At 44.4% G+C, this 18,615-nt stretch overlaps 1 protein-coding gene across 1 annotated transcript; it reads right to left on the minus strand.

Annotated features, from left to right (window-relative positions):
- Positions 1-4,907: 4,907 nt before the first annotated feature.
- On the minus strand, positions 4,908-13,225 carry LOC125727614 (hyaluronan and proteoglycan link protein 4-like). Its single transcript, XM_049004460.1, has 5 exons — positions 12,904-13,225; positions 11,839-11,956; positions 9,863-10,225; positions 9,237-9,539; positions 4,908-7,683 (listed from the first exon to the last, which is right to left on the minus strand). The coding sequence occupies exons 1-5, from the start codon at positions 13,105-13,107 to the stop codon at positions 7,352-7,354; spliced, it is 1,320 nt and encodes a 439-aa protein (XP_048860417.1). The 5' UTR covers positions 13,108-13,225; the 3' UTR covers positions 4,908-7,351.
- Positions 13,226-18,615: the final 5,390 nt, after the last annotated feature.

An 18,615-nucleotide genomic window follows, 5' to 3' on the forward strand; every position in this document is an offset into this window, starting at 1 on the left:
GCAATCTCAGAATTACACGTATTTCTTTGCAATGTAATCATACTTATAGGCAATATTTCATTTTTATAATTGCATTCAAAAATACTGGGCAATTCTACAGCAAAGGTAATATTAACCAAACACATAACCAGAATCTAGTGTTTAGTAAAGAGTACAATTCATTATGCAGTATAATTTGATAGCTGGGTTACACAATAGAGAACTGATTGTACTTTAGGTAAATCAAGTCAGTTCTTTTCAAACTGTAGCCAGATTCTATTGTAATTCCTTTACCATAGAGCTAGCCTATAAAGGTGTTTCATACATGTGGATCTGTCTTCCAGAGCCTCCCTCCAGTCCCCAGGTGCCTGCTATTCTGCCCATAGAAACAGAGGTACACTGTAGACTGAACAGGCCTTTGCTGCCTGTCTTCAGCTGCATGTGTCCAGATGGTATGTCAAAGCCAAACAGGTAATCGGGCACACTGCCGGGAGAACAGGCAAAGGGAACTGGTAGGAGTTATGGTCATGCACTGGGAAAGGGTGCACAACCCTCTTGGGCACAGGGCCAACTAGGAGGAACTTTCTCAATTTAAGCTGCCTAGAAGTCATCTAATCGCACTGGTCAGATGATTACAAATACCAATAGATGGGTTGAGCGACAATAATTAGCCAACTAAATGCTTGCACATGTTAAAATAATAATAATAATACTAATGATGATGATGATGACGATGATGATGGTGATACATCAATAATTCCTCTTCCTTCTTGAGCTAGAAATGATGCATTTCTGCATCTGTGATTATACATAAAAGGGCGTTATCTATTTACAGATCAAACAGAGAAATGCTTAGAATTGGAGTCGGACCATTCTATTAGAAGATTCCTTGGAATGTGCAAGGTGTACTTCTAACGCAGAAAAATGAAAGGCCCTGACTATGTTTGAGATTTAATCAGGACGAAGTTTTGGAAACGCTTGATGAAGTAAACATTGATCGTGAATCTACGTGATTTTGCCGTTATCAGCCAGGTACGTTGAGGAGAATGAGGCGTGATGAGTCACAACAAAACGGCGGAGCTTCCTGCCAGCTGCCCTGACAAATGGCTCTACTTTCAGGAAAACAGAGTTCAAATTTACATACGTCACAAACATGCACAAACAAATGTGCCCCGTTAAAAGAAGTATTAAACTGATCAGTTTTTTTAACTCTTAAACTAATTATAATTTTTAAATTATTTACTGCAATGATAATATTGTTATAAATATACTTGTTATAATATTGTTTATTGTCACCTTAAACCTGATACTGAACAATTTAATGTCTATCTATAACATGATCACGATCCCCTGTAGCCATGAGAACATGTTTTATATTGACTGTTTATTCAATTAGTATGTTGTATTCATTCCTCGGATTAAACGGTAATTAACGGCATCCTTTTTTGCAACATGCACGTCGCATAAAGAAGCCACTATATCTTTATTATCCACCCCGTTGTGAGCTGTATCCCGTTTTCTCTGTTTCTTTAGCAGTTTTTCTAAATTTCATTGCCTCTTGACATTTTACTTTCTACCCTGATGCGGGGTAGGCACGTGGTGATAATTAAGTGAAAGCCTTTAATGTTTCTTCCTCGCAATTTAAAATTTCCGGTTTAAAAGTCACACATCGTGCTGTTTACATCTCTCAAAAAACGGATTCCGTTTAAAACGCAGCGCTGAGATGCAAAATACGCTGCCCAGAGCATTGCTGCTGTTCATCGGGGTCAATGACTCGCCCGCGCGCGGCCCTGCACACTGTGCTCCCCCCGGGCACGCGCTATTTCCAGCACAGTGACTCCCGGGTGAGGATGATCACCGATAGCAGAGCTCCCCCAGTCACCGTGTTCTCGCAAGAACAAAAGTGAAAAAACGTATTAAACAATACATTTATACATGGTTTCTGCATAAAACATTTGCAAATTTGAAATATGCATAACCTCCAAACGCGGTCGCATAATTTAATGCCTTTTTGCATAATGCAAAGCAACTGGAAAAAAATATTAACAGCACATTCCTACAGCAGAAGACGACGCTATTGCAACGAATGACGCAAGTGTTCTTGAGCAAAGATGTACTCGAAGCTTTCATTGTGACAATTTGTATTATACATGTTTGTATATCTCTCTTTCTAGTGTTGCAGTGTATGCATGGTTTACGTAAAATGTAAAATACTTTTTAAATAGGAACTTTCTTCATTTAAAAATAGCCTAGTCAGTAGGAGGATAAATTCATATTCATGAATACAATTACATTGTAGACATGCAAATCGTTCAGAGACTGCATTAGCTCCATAGGGGTATCTGTCCACGATTCGTTGTCCACGATATGGAAAAGTCTGTTGTAGTTCCCTTTGGATTATGCTGTTCGTGCAGGGATAGAAAAGAACGGAAGTAAATAAAAGTTGGTTTTAGAATATAAAGACCTGTTACGCATATTAATGACGTGGGGAAGACATAAAAATATCGGCAGTGTATTGTAATGCGCTTTCGGAAATGGGCAACAGGTGTAAGGCGCAAAAAGTATTGCTTTGCTGGAGTGGTCTGGTTTTTAAGTCGGGTGATGCTGCTTGACGGAATCGGCCTGACTTATTAATCAGAGAATGTCATCTTGTTGCAAAAAACTTTTTAACCTTTGCTGTCTACCAACACTGTGAAATCTATAGCTGGCGAGTCGAACTTTTTCCATTTACGTTCTATGACTGAGCTATATTTTTTAGGTATATTTATTTTCCTGTATTTAAAGTAATGCCAAAATAGACATTAATTGTTTAGAAAGAATCAGATCCTAAAGTACAGAGTTTCTTTTTGCTTCTAATTATAAGAAATGCGCCTCGGGTTCCTTTAAATAGCTTTTAGAAATGTGAACGCAATTAGAGAATTCCCGCTTTGAGAGGCGCGTCTTATAATTTGATAGATCATTAATCTATATGCAAATGTTTGTTTTTTTCTGATGCTTGATGGGTTTAAGATGCTTTAATGCTAGATACCCTTGCATGGCCATGACTGTACGAAGAACGCGATAAACCATAAAAGAGCCCGGTAGTCTACATTTCTGATTAATCAGTCAGATCTACTGAACGCGGTTGTGCCGATAAAATACCGTCTGCTTTCTGATGTGCTGTCAGTAACTTCAGAAGGTTGCAGCCGTTTTGTGTGGATGATATTCTTATGCTAAGTGTATGAAAAGTTTAAAATGTAACACTTCAAAGGCCATTAAAAATTTAATGTTTCATATATTGCTTATGGAGTAACATCCCGGCTTTCATTCAGCTATCATTAATATTTATGATTTAATTTAATCACTTTAATCACATTCATTCTAATATTTACTTAGGTGGTGTTAGGAAATTATACATCCGTATTCTAATCACTTTTCGAGTACAGGGTAAGAGGGGAACTGAAGCCTGTACACGCACACACACACACACACACACACACACACACACACACACACACGCACGCACGCACACACACACACACACATATTCAATGTGCAGTCTCAACACTCCAGTTCACCTAACTGCAAGTCTGGGGAGTGCAGGAATAAGATGGTATCCATTGGCAACTGCCACAACATAGGGAGAAGGTACAAACTCCACAAATACAGGCCATGGGTGGGATTTGAACCACCAACCCTGGATGGGTGAGAACACAATCCCCCCCGAACCCATGCAAAAAAATAGTCGCTTTTCAAACACATGTCCCTGTTGATGATAGTCTCAAGGGCACCTTGGCTGTAGACAGGACTGGAGGCGAAGATTTAATTCATGAAAATTTCAGCATCCTCCAATATCTTTTATAATGTGTGTTCATTTTTGGAGTTTGAGATTTAATTATTTGACATTTGAAATGACATTTTAACAGGCATTATCCTTTAAAGGCTAGCAAGTTAGACGGCCTTCCTCTTCCTGAGTGTGGAACGTCACTGAGGGACTGTCGTTATTTCCAGGGGATGGGACTGTCCTTGTGATCGGCGCTGCGGTGCGCCTTGCTGTGGCGCCTGATTAGTTGTAAAAGGTTAATTGTCGTTTATGGCAGCAAACTTTTACCAGGCGGCTTGACAAATTGAGATTCTAAGGCTTACAATCTCACTGTCGTTAAATATGCAAATGACGGCCCTGCAGATGGTGAACCATCAAGCTCTAATAGGCTTTAAGGGACTGCAAATCTGCTATGCAGGTTAATTAAATACCTCTGATTGGCTGGCATTGTAAGACAAGTACTCACCCAACTACAGGTGCCTGGAGTAAATTTGTTATGAGCGTTTGAGTAATAACCCAGAGATACGCAGAACTGGAACTTAACAAACAATAAGCATATTTCTAAACAAACAATAAGCATATTTTCTCTAATTAACTTATTCCCATCTCCTTCACAGTGTTTGTGGCTGCTGTATGAAGGGGGTCTTGCTTTAAGTGGCTTTCAATATTTCCCTTATAAAATCTCCTTTTCTGATCTTTTTGTTGGAAACCCAAACTTCATGTTTCTTCTGCAGCCTGAACAAATCTGTTGGTGCATTGATGACAGATGGACGGCGGACCAGGCCGTTTGCTCTGCTTCCTGCCTTTCATGTACACGCTGGATTTCAGCCTAAACGGGCCAATCTCTTAATCCTCATTGAACTCCCTGTGTCATTTTATTTATGCCAAACCTCCGCCAGAGTGATTTACATTTCAATGGCCATCCACCTGTCTGGCCTTGCTAACCAGCCTGTAAGCCACTCCACACTGCCAAACTGGGCAATATTCGCATTTGGTTGCTCTTAACCGCAAACAGACAAAAAAAGCTTCTTCAAAACAAAAGGTCTACGAGAGAAAGAGAGAGAGAGAAACATATGCCAGGGGTAAGGGGTCAGCAATAGACTACATTTATTATCACCATCTGCAACTTCAAAACTATTAAAATATGCGTGCATCCATCTTCCATGACTTCTTATGCAATGCAAAGGGGTTGGCAGTAAAAAAACAACCTCACACCACCAGGGATGGGATTCAAATTTGTATTTAACACATCTGTATCACCTCCGTAACATCTGTACAATCTTCCAAAATGTTTTTCCAAGTACAGGGTTGTGAGTATGCTTACAAATACACACATTTACGTGGCATTTATAATCGTTTATGTGTGTATACACAAACATAAATAAATGAAACGTATATAGTATGTGAGCAGATTGTGGATGAGTGACAATCACTGGTTCTGAATCGCATGGCTGTTTCCACGTCCTTAATCCGCTGCTCATCTGGTAACGTCTCAATTGCTCTGTGTCGTTCTGGCTCAGTGTGCCTTCTCGGTACAAACCGTTCCTTGAGTTTGCTGACCCCTGTCAGCGGCTGACAAACAGCGCACAGATGAAAGCTTCCTGCTACCCGATTGTGCTGTTTTTACTCTGGGGGGGGGGGTGTGCTCAGCCCTTACAAGGTCACTGCGTTTCATTTCGAGCAGAGAAATGCAGAATGGAGAGGCTTGCTCTCTCACTCTCTCGCCATCGTTCTCTCTGCAGTTCTGGCTCCTGTTCTGAGAAAATGGGTTGGTCTAGGAACAGCCAGACAACATTCATGTTCGTTCAAACTCACTCTGTTGATTAAAGGCTTTTAATCTATCCAAACCCAATACACTGTGCCAACAGAGCATCACTCTGTAAATAACATCTAAATGTTATTCATCTTCACTGTGCTATTGCATATCTAATTGTCTATCTATCGATTATTTGAAGACTGTTCTTCCTGGCACTAGGAAGAATGAGTAATCATTTGAATGTGCTTGTTACATATGGCCATTAAAACATCCTGAATAAAGCACATTACCATTTTACTGCTGCAGTGAATCACGCGACTGACCGGAACCAAGGCAGTACAGACATGTACATGTTTGTCTCAAACTGATGGGATATTTCTGCAGAAAGGCACAGACAAGTGCATTACATTCAGCTTCTACTTTCAATCTATTGTTGTTGGAGTCTGTTGTACAATGCCAACTGCCAGCCATAATAATGAGTGAGTGATGCCGAACTGCTTCTAGCTGTCAGCCTCGAAACAATAACAGATGGAATAAAATAAAAATCATTCATCAATAATTTGAGACTTTTCAGTTTTCGAACAATGGCAAATTAAGCCTTTTGACAGTTCGCGCTCGGGTGTCAGTCAGAAACATAAAAACCTAAGTGCGGCCCACAAAAGTGGGTTTAGGTAATGTGCTTAGCTATAGGTCAGATTCAGTTCTATATTCTGGCTAACAGGTTCGAAAGGGCAATATTCAGAGTGTAATGTTACGTTTGTTAAACGCTGCATGCGGTGTGCTATTCCTGACTTCTCACTCTGTCCTTGTAAGAGCCACGTAAGGACGAGAACATCCCAACTTCATCAGCAGAACGGTTTTGCTGACGGAGCTCTGAGACGCCTACAGCTAGTTTTGACACTTTAAGTGGAACTTAAGATTAGCATTTGCTGCTGCTCATAAGCATTGTAACAAACATTTAAATTCAAAGCTCCATGCTGGCAAAAACTACTGCTTAAGCGAGAAATGAAGCTCATTAGAACTACAGACTCTTACACTTAATATAATATGTTCTAATGTCTGTACTGAGCTATCATTTAGTTTGTTGTATCATTACTGTAACTGTGACCGTAATTGCACTAATATTTCAGTTACATGGCAGGAACAGTGTACGTCAAATTGGGTTCCTTGGCCTAAATCACAGTTAAAACATGCTTGTTTTTTATTACTATCAGGTCTGAATCATTACCGAAATGTTCATAAGCAAGCGCGTCGCATCGAGACAACAGGACGTGGTTTTACTTTCTGGTCCACACCTTCCTTCCTCCTGATGTGTGAACTGTGCAGAGTCTTCGGGGATGAAGCTGGACAGCGGAGACGTCCATGAAGGAGGCTGCAGGCTTGCGTTTGGGAGACGCAGGATTTTCTCATGCCATCGTCAAATAATCAAGGATGTGATCAGGCTTGAGAGAGATGCGGCGGCATTTCTAAAGAGCTACCGTTCTGTCTTTGTACTAATTAATGTTGATGATGTAGATGGGTCTCCTTATCTCCTTATTTTTTTTTATTGGCTGGAAAACCAAATGAAAAGTAGCAGCTGAAAGGGGGAGCCTACCTCACAATGGCAGCAGACACAATAATAAAGAGTGAAACCAGGTGTATCTGACTTATTGTGTTATGGTTTCGGCTTTAATGCGGCTCACTTGTACCACAGATGACTGACATCCCTGTAAAATCACAGGCGGCTCCTGCTGGCAGTTCCCACTACCTCGTTTGACTCGTCAGTCATCTCTGGACGAGCGAGTGTCATGGTCGGAGTTGCTCGCCGCTTTCCGTCAGATGCTCCCAGCTCTGTGGGCTCCCCCAACGGCACTCTTCTCTGGATTTTTCCGGAAGCAGTAGACCCCATAGAGGCGGAACTTCTTGTCGGGGAAGCCCAGGTTGCGGACGCCCGGGTGCGAGCCGCCGCAGCGCCCCCGCGGGTTGACGATGGGGTAGCGCACGCTGCCGTCCTCCAGCCAGCCGGCCTCGCAGCGATCCAGAAGCTGGATCTTCCACGCCGCGTACAGCTGGCCCACCTTGGCTATCGCGGAGCCGTCGCGCAGGCAGGCCTTGGCCGCCTCGGCGTAGTTCACCTTCTTGAAGCGTTTCAGGAAGTACACTTTGCCTGGGAAGGAGATGGGGCAGGGGACACCATGAGCTTCTAGATGTCACCAAGTCCCCAAAGTCCACTCCACAGGAACTGAGGAACGTGGGGAACCCACCCATATTTAATATGAATTCATTCACCCCCCCCAAATAAATAGACCTTTGTATTAAATTCAGTTGCCCCCCATCCCCCAATATAAAACTGTCTCCCCCGCTGTTGCCTGTCCCCTTCCACGTGGACCTCAGTTAAAGGAAATGACATTGACAGAACCAGCCTCCTATAAACCCTATCTATAGGGGGCGCTGTGGGGATCAGTCAGTTAAGTCTCTGTGCGTGTATTCAGAAGGTAACCGGTTCAAACAGCCTTTGCACATTTCCATTGCACCCCTGAGCAAGGACCTTAACCCCCAAATACTCCAGGGACCCTGGATAAGTAACATAACCCTGCGCTCAGACTCCAAGCATTGCTCTGTGCGCACCTCTGTATATGTGTGGGATATGCAAAATAAGCATAGTATATCTATCTGTCTATCTACTCTGTGGCTAGCAAGTGTGAGCACAGCCACTCTGGGGTAGCCGAGCATGAAACCACAAGCCCTCCCCCACCAGGCCGCACTCTACACACGGGTGGGAAGCAGCGCTGCACTCTGCTATCGATTTTCTGCTGCCTCATGTTGCCGCCGCCTATTAGCTGCCCACATCGTCTCGTCAGCGACATCGCGGCTCACCGCCTCCAATCCAAAGACATCCCCGCTTTTCGCTGTTCGAAACCCAACGGAAGGGAAGCGGACATGTTTACAGGACGGATTAAATGCTTTACCAGACACACCAAAGCGTGGCTCCCATTACATTCTTTAAAGGATGATTTTGTGTCTGTCAAAGTGTGTTAGCTTAGCCATTTCAAAACTTCTCCTAAAGTCACCCCACATACTTGTTGACTGCTAGCATAACATTTTGAGCTAATCAATGCTTCATCAAGTTATTTACATTAATTAAGTGAGCTGGTGGTAAGATTTAAGAAATACATGGAATGGCTGAGGTGCCCCTGAGGAGAGGTTTGGGATCTGAAGCTGTACCATCCAAGAGATCAGTGACATTTTCTAAAAGAATAAATTCTTGTTATTTTTTACCATGTAACTGTTCCTTTGCAGAGAGTGTAATTTTCTTTTTTCTTATTACCCAGACAGCATTAAACAGTTTCTTTGACTATCTAAGATTTTGCACAGTACTGTAAATAAAAAATATAAACAAAAAAAGGATATAAAATATTAGAAATGATAAATAATGAATAACAAATGATACAGCAGTGAGCCTGCTCAGGATTAATGGCTGGTGAATGGAAATAAAATTTTATACCTGTTATAATCAGGCAAAACTTTGGAGTCTGGGACTTTGGAAGGTCACCATCCTTAAATGGAGAAAAAATCCCAGAATCCTCAGCTTCCGCCCAGACCAGACCATGGGTGTAAATTATGCAGAGGGTTAAAACCAGCCAATACAACACCCTGCACCCCCTTAAATGGGTGTAGACCTCAACTCCCCCAATGCTCGACGCAAAGGGACACACTCACCGTTAAGATTGGAGGTGAAGCAAAAGGCATCATAGCGTTCGTCCTCTTTGTGCCGGTAGCCGTAGTTACGCACGCCGGCGGGGGTGTCCTTGCTGCCGCAGTGCTCCCGGGGCTGGGCGATGGGGTACTGCACGGATCCGTCCTCCAACCAGCCCGCGTTGCACCAGTCCAGCCCCTCCACCCAGGCCTTGTGCAGCTGGCCGTGTGAAGCCAAGATGGCGTCCTGCTGCCTGCACACCTCATCTGCCTCGTGGTAGTTGAGCTTGTAGCGGCCCAGGCGGGGATGGTAGGGGAACACCACTCCTGCCAGAAGAAGGACGAGCGTCCAGAGTGGCCGGCTACAGCTGACGGCTGATCTCCCGCATGCATTTATCACCCTAACCCTTGATCCTCATCTGTCCGAACGATGGATGAATTTTTAAGTATCACTTTTGCTCGCGGGAGAGAGCCACACGAGGTGGGGAGCATCCTTCCTACTCGCGCTTTAACCTTCACCTTCAAAGCCCCCTTAAACAAACCTGCGTCTTTATTATTGTTAATTATTTTCTATTTTAATGAATCCCTATTGCTCCTCGAGGGAGGGACGACAGCTTTAATGACCGCGCTCCGGGACGGCGCTTGCTGACCTTCCAGGTCGAGGTTGACGAAGCCAGTGTCGTCCTCCATGTCGTTGGTGACCTCGCACTCGTAGCGCCCGTAGTCCTGCAGCGTGATGTTGTGGATGACGACAGAGGCGTCGCCGGGGCCCATGTTCTCCAGCGCCACGCGGCCCCGGTACGCGCCGAAGACCTTCTGCTGCCGGCCCAGCGCCACGAAGACATCCTCGAACTGCAGGCTGTCCGACACCTTGGTCCACTTGATGCGGATGCGGGCCGGGTCGGCGCTCTCCGGTTCGTGGTGGTACCGGCAGGGCAGGGTGATGGAGCCCCCGCGATGCGTCACCACCTTCCCGGGGGCGGTCTGCACAATGACGGCCCCAGTCTCATCCTCTGTGGAGGGGCAGTGGGTCAGGATGAGCTGGCCGCTTGTCAGGGCTGGACAGGGATTATAATCCCTGGACCCCTAAATGGCCCCCCATGATAACTTCTGCCATGCTGTACATTTTGTCAACTGGGGACGGGAAAATGGCTTGTCCTGCCCGGCCTCTCACTCAACCCCAGACAGCTAGAGGTGGAAATTTCAGGACCAGAAAGTATAAATCCAGACCAGGATTTTGTTTCAACCAACCAGCCGAGTACTCTGTCACTGTGACTCTTTACGCTCAACTGTTTGGTTGAAACAAACACCTGGTCTGGATTTATACTATCTGGACCTGAACTATCCACCTCTGTCGGCAGCATTAGCTAAATCATGCATCACAAGTGAAAAAGAGTGTATGGTAAGGTGAGAAGCCTTCAACAATTTAAATAAAAATGAAGCATAAAGGTTATATCTGAGTGGATATGACTTCATGCCCCCCCCTTGTTCAGATGCATTCTGCAGTCTGTGTGCCAATCCACAAAAAAATCCGCCTTGGGGCCTCTTTGTACATGGCAGTCCTGTCGCGGCTTATTTCACTACATCCCACGGAGCGAAAGACCCTCTTCCTGTCAGCCTTGCAGATGCCTGCTTCACAGACCCCCATTTACATATTGGCAGCTCTGCTCTCAATCTTTCCGCCCATTTAGAGCGAGCGTCCATTTGAGGGCCAATAATAACCTCGGCCCTTTGTCGGCCGGACGGCAGCACTAGAGACCCTTTCTGCAGGCAGATCCTGGGGTCTGTCATTAGCCGTGGCAGCTGCTCATTAGCAGCGGCATCTTAAAAGCCTCCATTTCAGGCTGGCTGTCGCTGTCCACGGCACAGATAAAGAAAAAAAAAAACAAATGAATACCTGTGAGATACAGATGCGGCCATTGAGATCAGAGGACTGCAGGTTCTTTGTGAATAACCTGATCTACAACCATTGAATCACCAGGCCTGCAACCGTTATTATTGCGGTAATGGGCTCAAAACATTTTAACTGCTCTGTTCTAGTGGTGCTAAAAGGATTTGCACACAGATGCCAGTTCCGTTTCTTTGTAGGCTGCACTATTTGGTTTAGACACAAGACTAATGCTAGGAGGTATCTTTATTTTGGGATATCTTATAGTGAAGCTGGGCCATGCAGGACGCATGGAAGTTTAAAAACAGGCACTCAAAAATGGCAAATGTGCCAGCTGATTGGCTCACCGCTCTGCCTTGGGAAGCCGACATTTCGGCTTGTCCAGACAGCATAGTAACATGCTTCTGATTACCTCATTACTGCAATTACTGCTCCATAATTAAACACTTTCTCCAAAAACGGTGTTTTCCCACTGAATGGCAAATACAGACCAGAGAACAGGTAAAAGGGTAGGGGGTAATATTCAAAGCAGCGCTTCATTTACATGTCTTTGTGAAACAACAATAAAGGTGAGATTAATACTTTCACTGATTTGACGATTGGTAGCTTAATGCGCAATGCAGAACAGCCACATACTGAGACGAGCGAGGGATGAAAGAGAAGGGCGATTAAAAATGGTTTAACTGCCTAATTAGACCATTATGCATGTCTGTCAAAGAGAGGGGGGGGGGACATTACCCAGCACGTGAACCACCTTTCTCCTTCCTTTGTCTGCCTCAGGGAGGGAGGTCACAGGTGAGGCTAAGGCCAGAGTCATCCAGGTGACGGTCATCAACAGCAGAGGCTGTCCACAGGGCTAAATATGACAAAAAACATATATGTCAGTCTCTTCTCCCTGCAGCACCATTGAAGGCATCTGTCACAAAGCACCTGGCTCTTCCTGGTTTCTCCTTACACCTTCTCCCCGGATGCCCACCGGCTGATCCTTACGCAGGGCTTATCCTTAGCACAGTCTGTGTGCTTGCTGCAGATCAAGAAAATTAAGACAGGTGCTATCTATTTATAATATGTATACAATTGTATACTTAGATTATTTGTGCTGTGGGAGAAGTGTATGCGATTTAGCTTCGGTAGCGCACTAAAATATGCAGCATCCCTCAATCGCTGGAAGCTGCTTGTCCCCTCGTCACGTGACCGTCCGCTTCGGGCTGGTCTGCGGTGCCGCTGATCCTTCAGTGCGCCGAGCTGTGTCAAACTGCAGTGCTTCGCCGCAACTTTATACATGCTGTCACGTTACCTACACATGCACCGGTTAATATACTTCCCTAATATACCTACGTTAACTATAGATAATACGTTCACGGGTCGCTGATGCGTGAAAACGCAGACCGCAACTATTTTAGTGCTCAAAAGTTTTATTAACTTTACAATCGTCTGCATTCATCTGTTTCCGCACACTGGCTATATTTTTACTGTAATATAGAGCCGGTTAGTTGTTCTTTTTGCCGCGATTTACATACTATCATAAACTCTGCTGGATACCCCAGTGGATGGATTTAGGTTAAGTGCCCAGTTAAAATGATAAAAGCAGGCCCCTTCTGGGAACAGCAAACAAGTCCGTATCCCACTTCTGTACCTGCAGCAAGGCGACAGCGTGTCCCACTCGGATCCCTGTTTTTCTTTGCTCTGCATCTCGTCTTTCCTACCCATCGCTTGGCTTAACGCATTTTCAAGGTTATACGCACTGAGCACGAAGCGGTAGCCCGCCGCGATATTTCCCGTTCAAATATAACGAATACTTACCATCCTTAAGGCAACTGTAAATATTTTTTTAATCAGTCGTAAAGCTCCGTTTATCGTTAATTTCCCTTCACTGTCAGCTGGAAAAATGCAAGTGGGATATATTGCTGCAATATTGCTCTCGCCCTCCTGTCTCTCATTCTGCCATTCCCGCAGTTCCCCGTCACTTTTTCCTGCCCACTGTACTACGTTTCTTTTTTTCCCCATGCAGGGGTAAACTGCTGACTTCTCCAGTCACCCCCTCAGACGGACTAGCTGCGCATTTTCATACCCAGCAGCAGTGCGATGTCGCAGTAGCAGGAGGTCGCATGCAGACGCAGCCGTCCGAAACACGGACGCCGTAATACACAGCCGGCGCGTGAAATTTTATAATCATATTCCATACGTAATAACAGGTGTCGAAAAAAACTTTACAGTCACATTTACATATATATTTTTTTATATCTGCGGGCAAGTTTTTTTCTTTTTCAGTTTTATGAAAAACTTTACCAATTAAATTACAACATCCATCCATCCATCCATTTTTCAAACAGCTTATCCTACTGGGGGTCCGGAGCCTATCCCGGAAGCAATGGGCAGGGAACAACCCAAGATTTCGTAAAATTTATTTACGAAAAATACGGCGCAATTATGCAGATATCTAATGTACTTTACACATGTATCTTCGAGGTGGGGAATTAGCTCAAATGTTAGAGCGCTCGCTTAGCATGCGAGAGGTAGCGGGATCGATGCCCGCATTCTCCAGATAGTGCATTTTTAATGATTTGCATTAGCCAGCCAATGAAAGAGTTTCATTTCCAATATTTGCTTCCATTTCTTACCAGTCAGCTCACGGTCCTCCTTCCATTTCCTACCAATTAAATAGCTTCATTGCTGAACTTTTTGCTTCTATTTCTTACCAATCAATCCGCTTGTTAAGCCATGACGTTCGAATAACCTGACAATACTGTTTCAGGGGCCAATCCGAGTAGAAGGTAGTATGCCTTTCATCTTTTCAGCAACATATTTCAACAAAGAATATAACATTATGTATAATAACCGGCCAGCTTTGGTTTTTATCAACTACTCGCTCTCAAGTATTTATGTAATTTACTAGGAAACCAAAAAATTGCCGAGTATGACGGACTGTAACCAGGACTAGCTGTAGCTACAACCACAGTTAATGTGTTTTTTGGAATTTTGGTTCTTGTCTTGTCAAGAAAATTTCACCCCCTTTCAAACTTGATGGAATGAATTAATTAATGGAAGTTAGTCCCCATCCTTAACGCTGCCTTGTTAAAGAAGGAAGCTACGGTAAAAATCGACACCAGTGTGGCATGTTTGGACCATTTGGCCACAGAATCAGATTTACGTCATGTGCCGCATCAAACTTAACAAGCGGTATCCAGTATTAAAAAATGCATTTAAAAAATGCATTTAAAAATGTGTTTGAATTCTGGGGCTGTATGCTTCGCGGTCTTTTTAGGCTGCCTTATGCAAAGATCGAACAGAATACTATGTCACATGGGACGGTCTGGTCTGCAGATGATTTCCTATTTGTGTCAGCAGCTGTTCCCACCCTTACCCATGGGAGTTTCTTAATACTAAGAATGCAAAGATCGTACTTGTGGTCTTGGCAAGGTCGGTCATGCTAACTTGCCTCCCAAGAATGAACTTGGGGTTCGGAACACACCCAATTTACCTCTAGACAATTTTCTTGAGATATGTCGGTGCGTCCTTCGTGCTTAGACATTAGCAGGAACCAATACAGTCTATATATTTCGCGATACTTTTACTTAGTATTTTCAGTCACTCTAGTGCAAATTTTAATAGTATCATGGTACTAATCGTTATTATGAACTAAAAATTTGTATAGTTCTAGTGTTATTTTAGAATTGTGCTGGCCACTTGAATGCCAGATACGAGAGCTTTTACTTCTTTATTCTTATTTGTAATCATTTATTTTGATTATATAACATATTATTATAAAACATTATTATATTATGTAATGTTTATTATAAAATGTTCGGCGTAGTTATTTCTCCACAACTGAATACAACAAGCAGCTACAGAAAATGGATGGATAGATGTTACTTATTGTGTTATTTATTGCATTTATATTAAATTAAGCAATGAACGATCTTTATTTTCCCCATCATTTGTGCATTTATTTTGGCGCTGGCGGTGGTAGAGACGCTCGCCTAAGGCCCCACGCAGGGCCTTGGATTCCTCTTTCAAACAAATGCTATGTCAATGTGAAATACTGACTTAAGTATGAGAAGCCATACTGCTGCTTCAAAGCAGTTCAGCTCAGAGCAAGTACAGCTTGTGAGTCTCTCCTGCGCGCCTGAGCAAAAGTCTGCGGAATCCCTTACTGCGCGAGCGGGGCGGCAGTACTGCGCGCGGATTTGATTTAGAACGGCTGTCACGCGGATTGCACTGTCTGCATGTGGGAAATTCCTCTCTTCAGCATGAAAAAGCTGCTGAGAGCTAAAATGTGTGTCTCAATCAGGCGGAATTTTAATGAGGCTGAAGCTGCTGTTAAATGGGGTGTGGGGGTGATTCTGTCAAACATGGAGAAAGTGGGATCCCATGTAGATCGTGTTGACAGGCAATGGATATATCACTGCCAAACAGTCTGTCTTGTACAACAGAACTATACAACCCAACACTAGCTTGGGAATGCACCTGAAGTCAAAAGAGCTGCTCAGTGAGGACCTTCAGCAGTGACAGTGTCGACCTTATCATCTCGAGCTGACGTGTGCAAAAATAAACATGCACAGGTGAGCACACGTTCATTACTATGTCACTGTAACACGGCAGCAAGAAGGGAGCACGGAGTTCAGAAGGGCATCTGCGTGGAGGATGCGCTGACGTGAGGCAGACAGTAATTCGACGTGAGCAGGATTGTCAAAAGCAAGTTTCACGAATCAGGCTTAGTCGACATTCTATGGATTCACAGATGCATTATGGTTAACAAATTCTGAAGAGTGAGAGACTGGTATCATACGACAAAAACACCCAAAGGCTGGTGATTTATCACCCAGTCAGTTCCTGCTTGAAAAAAGTGGCATGAAATAAAATTAGCCAACAACTTTCATTTCCAAGTTTGTTATGAAATATTGGATATTTGAATTCTGTATTCGAATGTCATGCCGTTATCTTCCATAACAGAATGATTGTATTATTACAGTTATTACTAAAGGCCTCAATGATTAGAGAGTCTCCTCTCTGAGTAATGAACAGACACAAATCTCTCAATTACTGTAGGATGTGAGCTGTGTATGTTTAAATCGGCAGTCAGCGTTAACCAGAACAGGGACTAGAATCATCTTACGGCAGCAGTTTATCTTTGCAATATATACAGGCAGTTTGATGTTTACACTTGGTGGAAATTATGTGCCTTTCTTACCTTATGTGTTAATGCATGTATATGTTACACACATGACCTGTTATTTTGCCAACGGGTACCAACAAATCTCTCCTGCAGAGGTGCAAACACTCAGGTGTTTGGGGGGGCAGAATGAGCTAAGCCATTAACCACCCAAAATGTTCCAGGAGTGCTGGACAAATGGCCTGACCTTGCACTCGGACCCCAAGCTTCATTCTGTGTGTATATCCCGAAGGAGAGCATGATGGGACATGCGTCGAGGTATTCCATTATACCTATACTGTACTCTCTTGAGCAAATGGCAGATGAAGCATCATTCCTTCACTTCATTTTCTGTTTTTGTCAGCGTTCACCCTCAATGCCAGTTACAAAGACGCTGCAGTGTCGGTTTCTTATTTCATCTCATTTTCCCTATACAACTGGTTCAATGTGTGAACGTTATACTGCATTAAAACTTTTATTATAATCAGTCCAAGAATTAATGGAATTTACTGTATCATTCTGTATAAGCCCAGAGTTATATTCCATTAATCTGACCATTAACGCATTCATTTCATTCATTTCGCCCCTGGGAACACAAACTAACAAGTAGACTCATTTATTAGTGTTACACAGTCAGGGTGGGAGAGCTGACTGGGAGAGAAAGAAGGTCAAACCCGGGCAGGAGAATGAGCTTTATTCCCGCGGTGACTGCTAATTGCGTTTCCTCTCGCCCCTGGCCTGACCCCCAGGTGCCGTTTTCAGGCAGATGACGGGAACCGAAGTTGCAGCACAGGGCTGAGAGTTGGGGGAGCACCACCTATATTGGAACGAGTGTGGCGACGGGTCCCTGCCTCCCCCTGGGGATTTGGAGGCTGAGCAGGTGCAGAGAGCGGCCAGAGTGAAACTGCTGAGGCATGGAGGGATGGGGAACATCACAGGTAGGATCTTCTCCTTCACTAGACAGACAGCATGGAGATAACCAATGAGGGCATGAATCACATGGAAGTAAGTGAAATTAAATAGAATTATATTGAGTCATGTATGGGGTGGTTAGCACTGCTGATTCACACATAGGGGGCTAGGGTTCGAGTCTCACCTTTCCTACTGTGCAGAGTTTGCATGCTGTTGGCGTCGTCGTGTTTCCACTGGGTTCCTTGGCGTCCCCTCACGGTCCAAAAACACGTTAAGGTTAATCAGAGTTACCAAATTCTCCATAGTTGTGAACAGTGCATATATCTTGCTCTGGGTTATTGCCAGGATTGTGCTCATCATTTTCAGGATAGGCTCTGGATCCCCACAATCCTGAATAAGGTATGTGGTATAGGAGATGAATGGATGACATATAACTCCAAAATCTACTGAAAGAGAATACAGAATATCTGAACGCTGCTTAATAATTATGCGGCCAAAAACGAAATTCTGTGACTGTTTCTGCTTTCAAAAACAGCAAGCGATACCCTCCAACACATGTGGCGATGTAGTGCGATGTAGTGCTGTACACCCCTTTAAATAAACGGCAACTTCAACAACCGAGGTTAATGTTACCAGGCAGGCAGATTTATTCCATATGCGCTGTTCCACTGAACCCTGCCTCTCTGCCGGTGTTGTCACGTGACGCCACGCTGTTCCCGGCGCCCAATTTTGATTAAGAATGCCGAATGCAAAGACGCTTTGGCCATCGCGCTGCGTCGGAGCAAGTAAACAGCAGCTGCAGACAGACTTCTAACACTGACGGCGCCCTGATCAAAGGCCGCTGTGGACAAGTCCGCGAGAGCCAGAGGAAAGAAATCCGCCTGTAATCTACATAATTCACACGGCTGTCAAGGAATGGCCCGCTCCGGCCTGTCATGGCGGTAATTCTTGTCAGGGGGTGTAAATAACACCATCATGGTTTATGGGAATATGAATATGGTGCAGCTAAGCTTATATCTGTGGCCTGGGAGGCTTCCTGACTGCGCGTATGTTATGCTGTCGAATGAGCCGAGCGACTGCATGACCGAAGTCCGTGTATGGTGGCACAGGGGGAGGGCCAATGATGTCCAATAATGCCTACCGGCCAGGTGGGGGCGGGGCTCTGGGGCCAGATGGGGTGGAGCTTGGGATGAGGAGAGCAGCATCCAGAGGAGGAGGATCGCCACGCTCTAAGGTTCTGCAGGTACATTCTCGGGGGCGTCGCCGGTGCCGTACCGACTGTGTGCTGTAACAGGTTCTGAGGACAGTGAGGCAGCCTTTGGAATATAAATTGCAACTTACTACGCTTTTTACACTACTGCTGTTCCCTCCTATAAAGAGGAACACTGCAGTGAATGAGCACTACAGCCTCGCTCTATATAGAAGCCTTTGAATACATATTGCTGGCAATG

This window comes from Brienomyrus brachyistius, unplaced genomic scaffold, assembly GCF_023856365.1.
Source record: "Brienomyrus brachyistius isolate T26 unplaced genomic scaffold, BBRACH_0.4 scaffold104, whole genome shotgun sequence".
NCBI classification, from domain to species: domain Eukaryota; kingdom Metazoa; phylum Chordata; class Actinopteri; order Osteoglossiformes; family Mormyridae; genus Brienomyrus; species Brienomyrus brachyistius.

What these genes read in the sequence shown, in the direction of transcription:
- LOC125727614 (XM_049004460.1), bottom strand. Translation starts at nt 13,107, where the DNA reads ATGGGGAAAAAAAGAAACGTAGTACAGTGGGCAGGAAAAAGTGACGGG. An exon ending in TTACAGTTGCCTTAAGGATG is followed by an intron (nt 11,957 to 12,903) that starts GTAAGTATTCGT and finishes TGTCATATTTAG; the next exon opens with CCCTGTGGACAGCCTCTGCT. An exon ending in CTTCACCTCCAATCTTAACG is followed by an intron (nt 7,684 to 9,236) that starts GTGAGTGTGTCC and finishes TCTCCTTCCCAG; the next exon opens with GCAAAGTGTACTTCCTGAAA.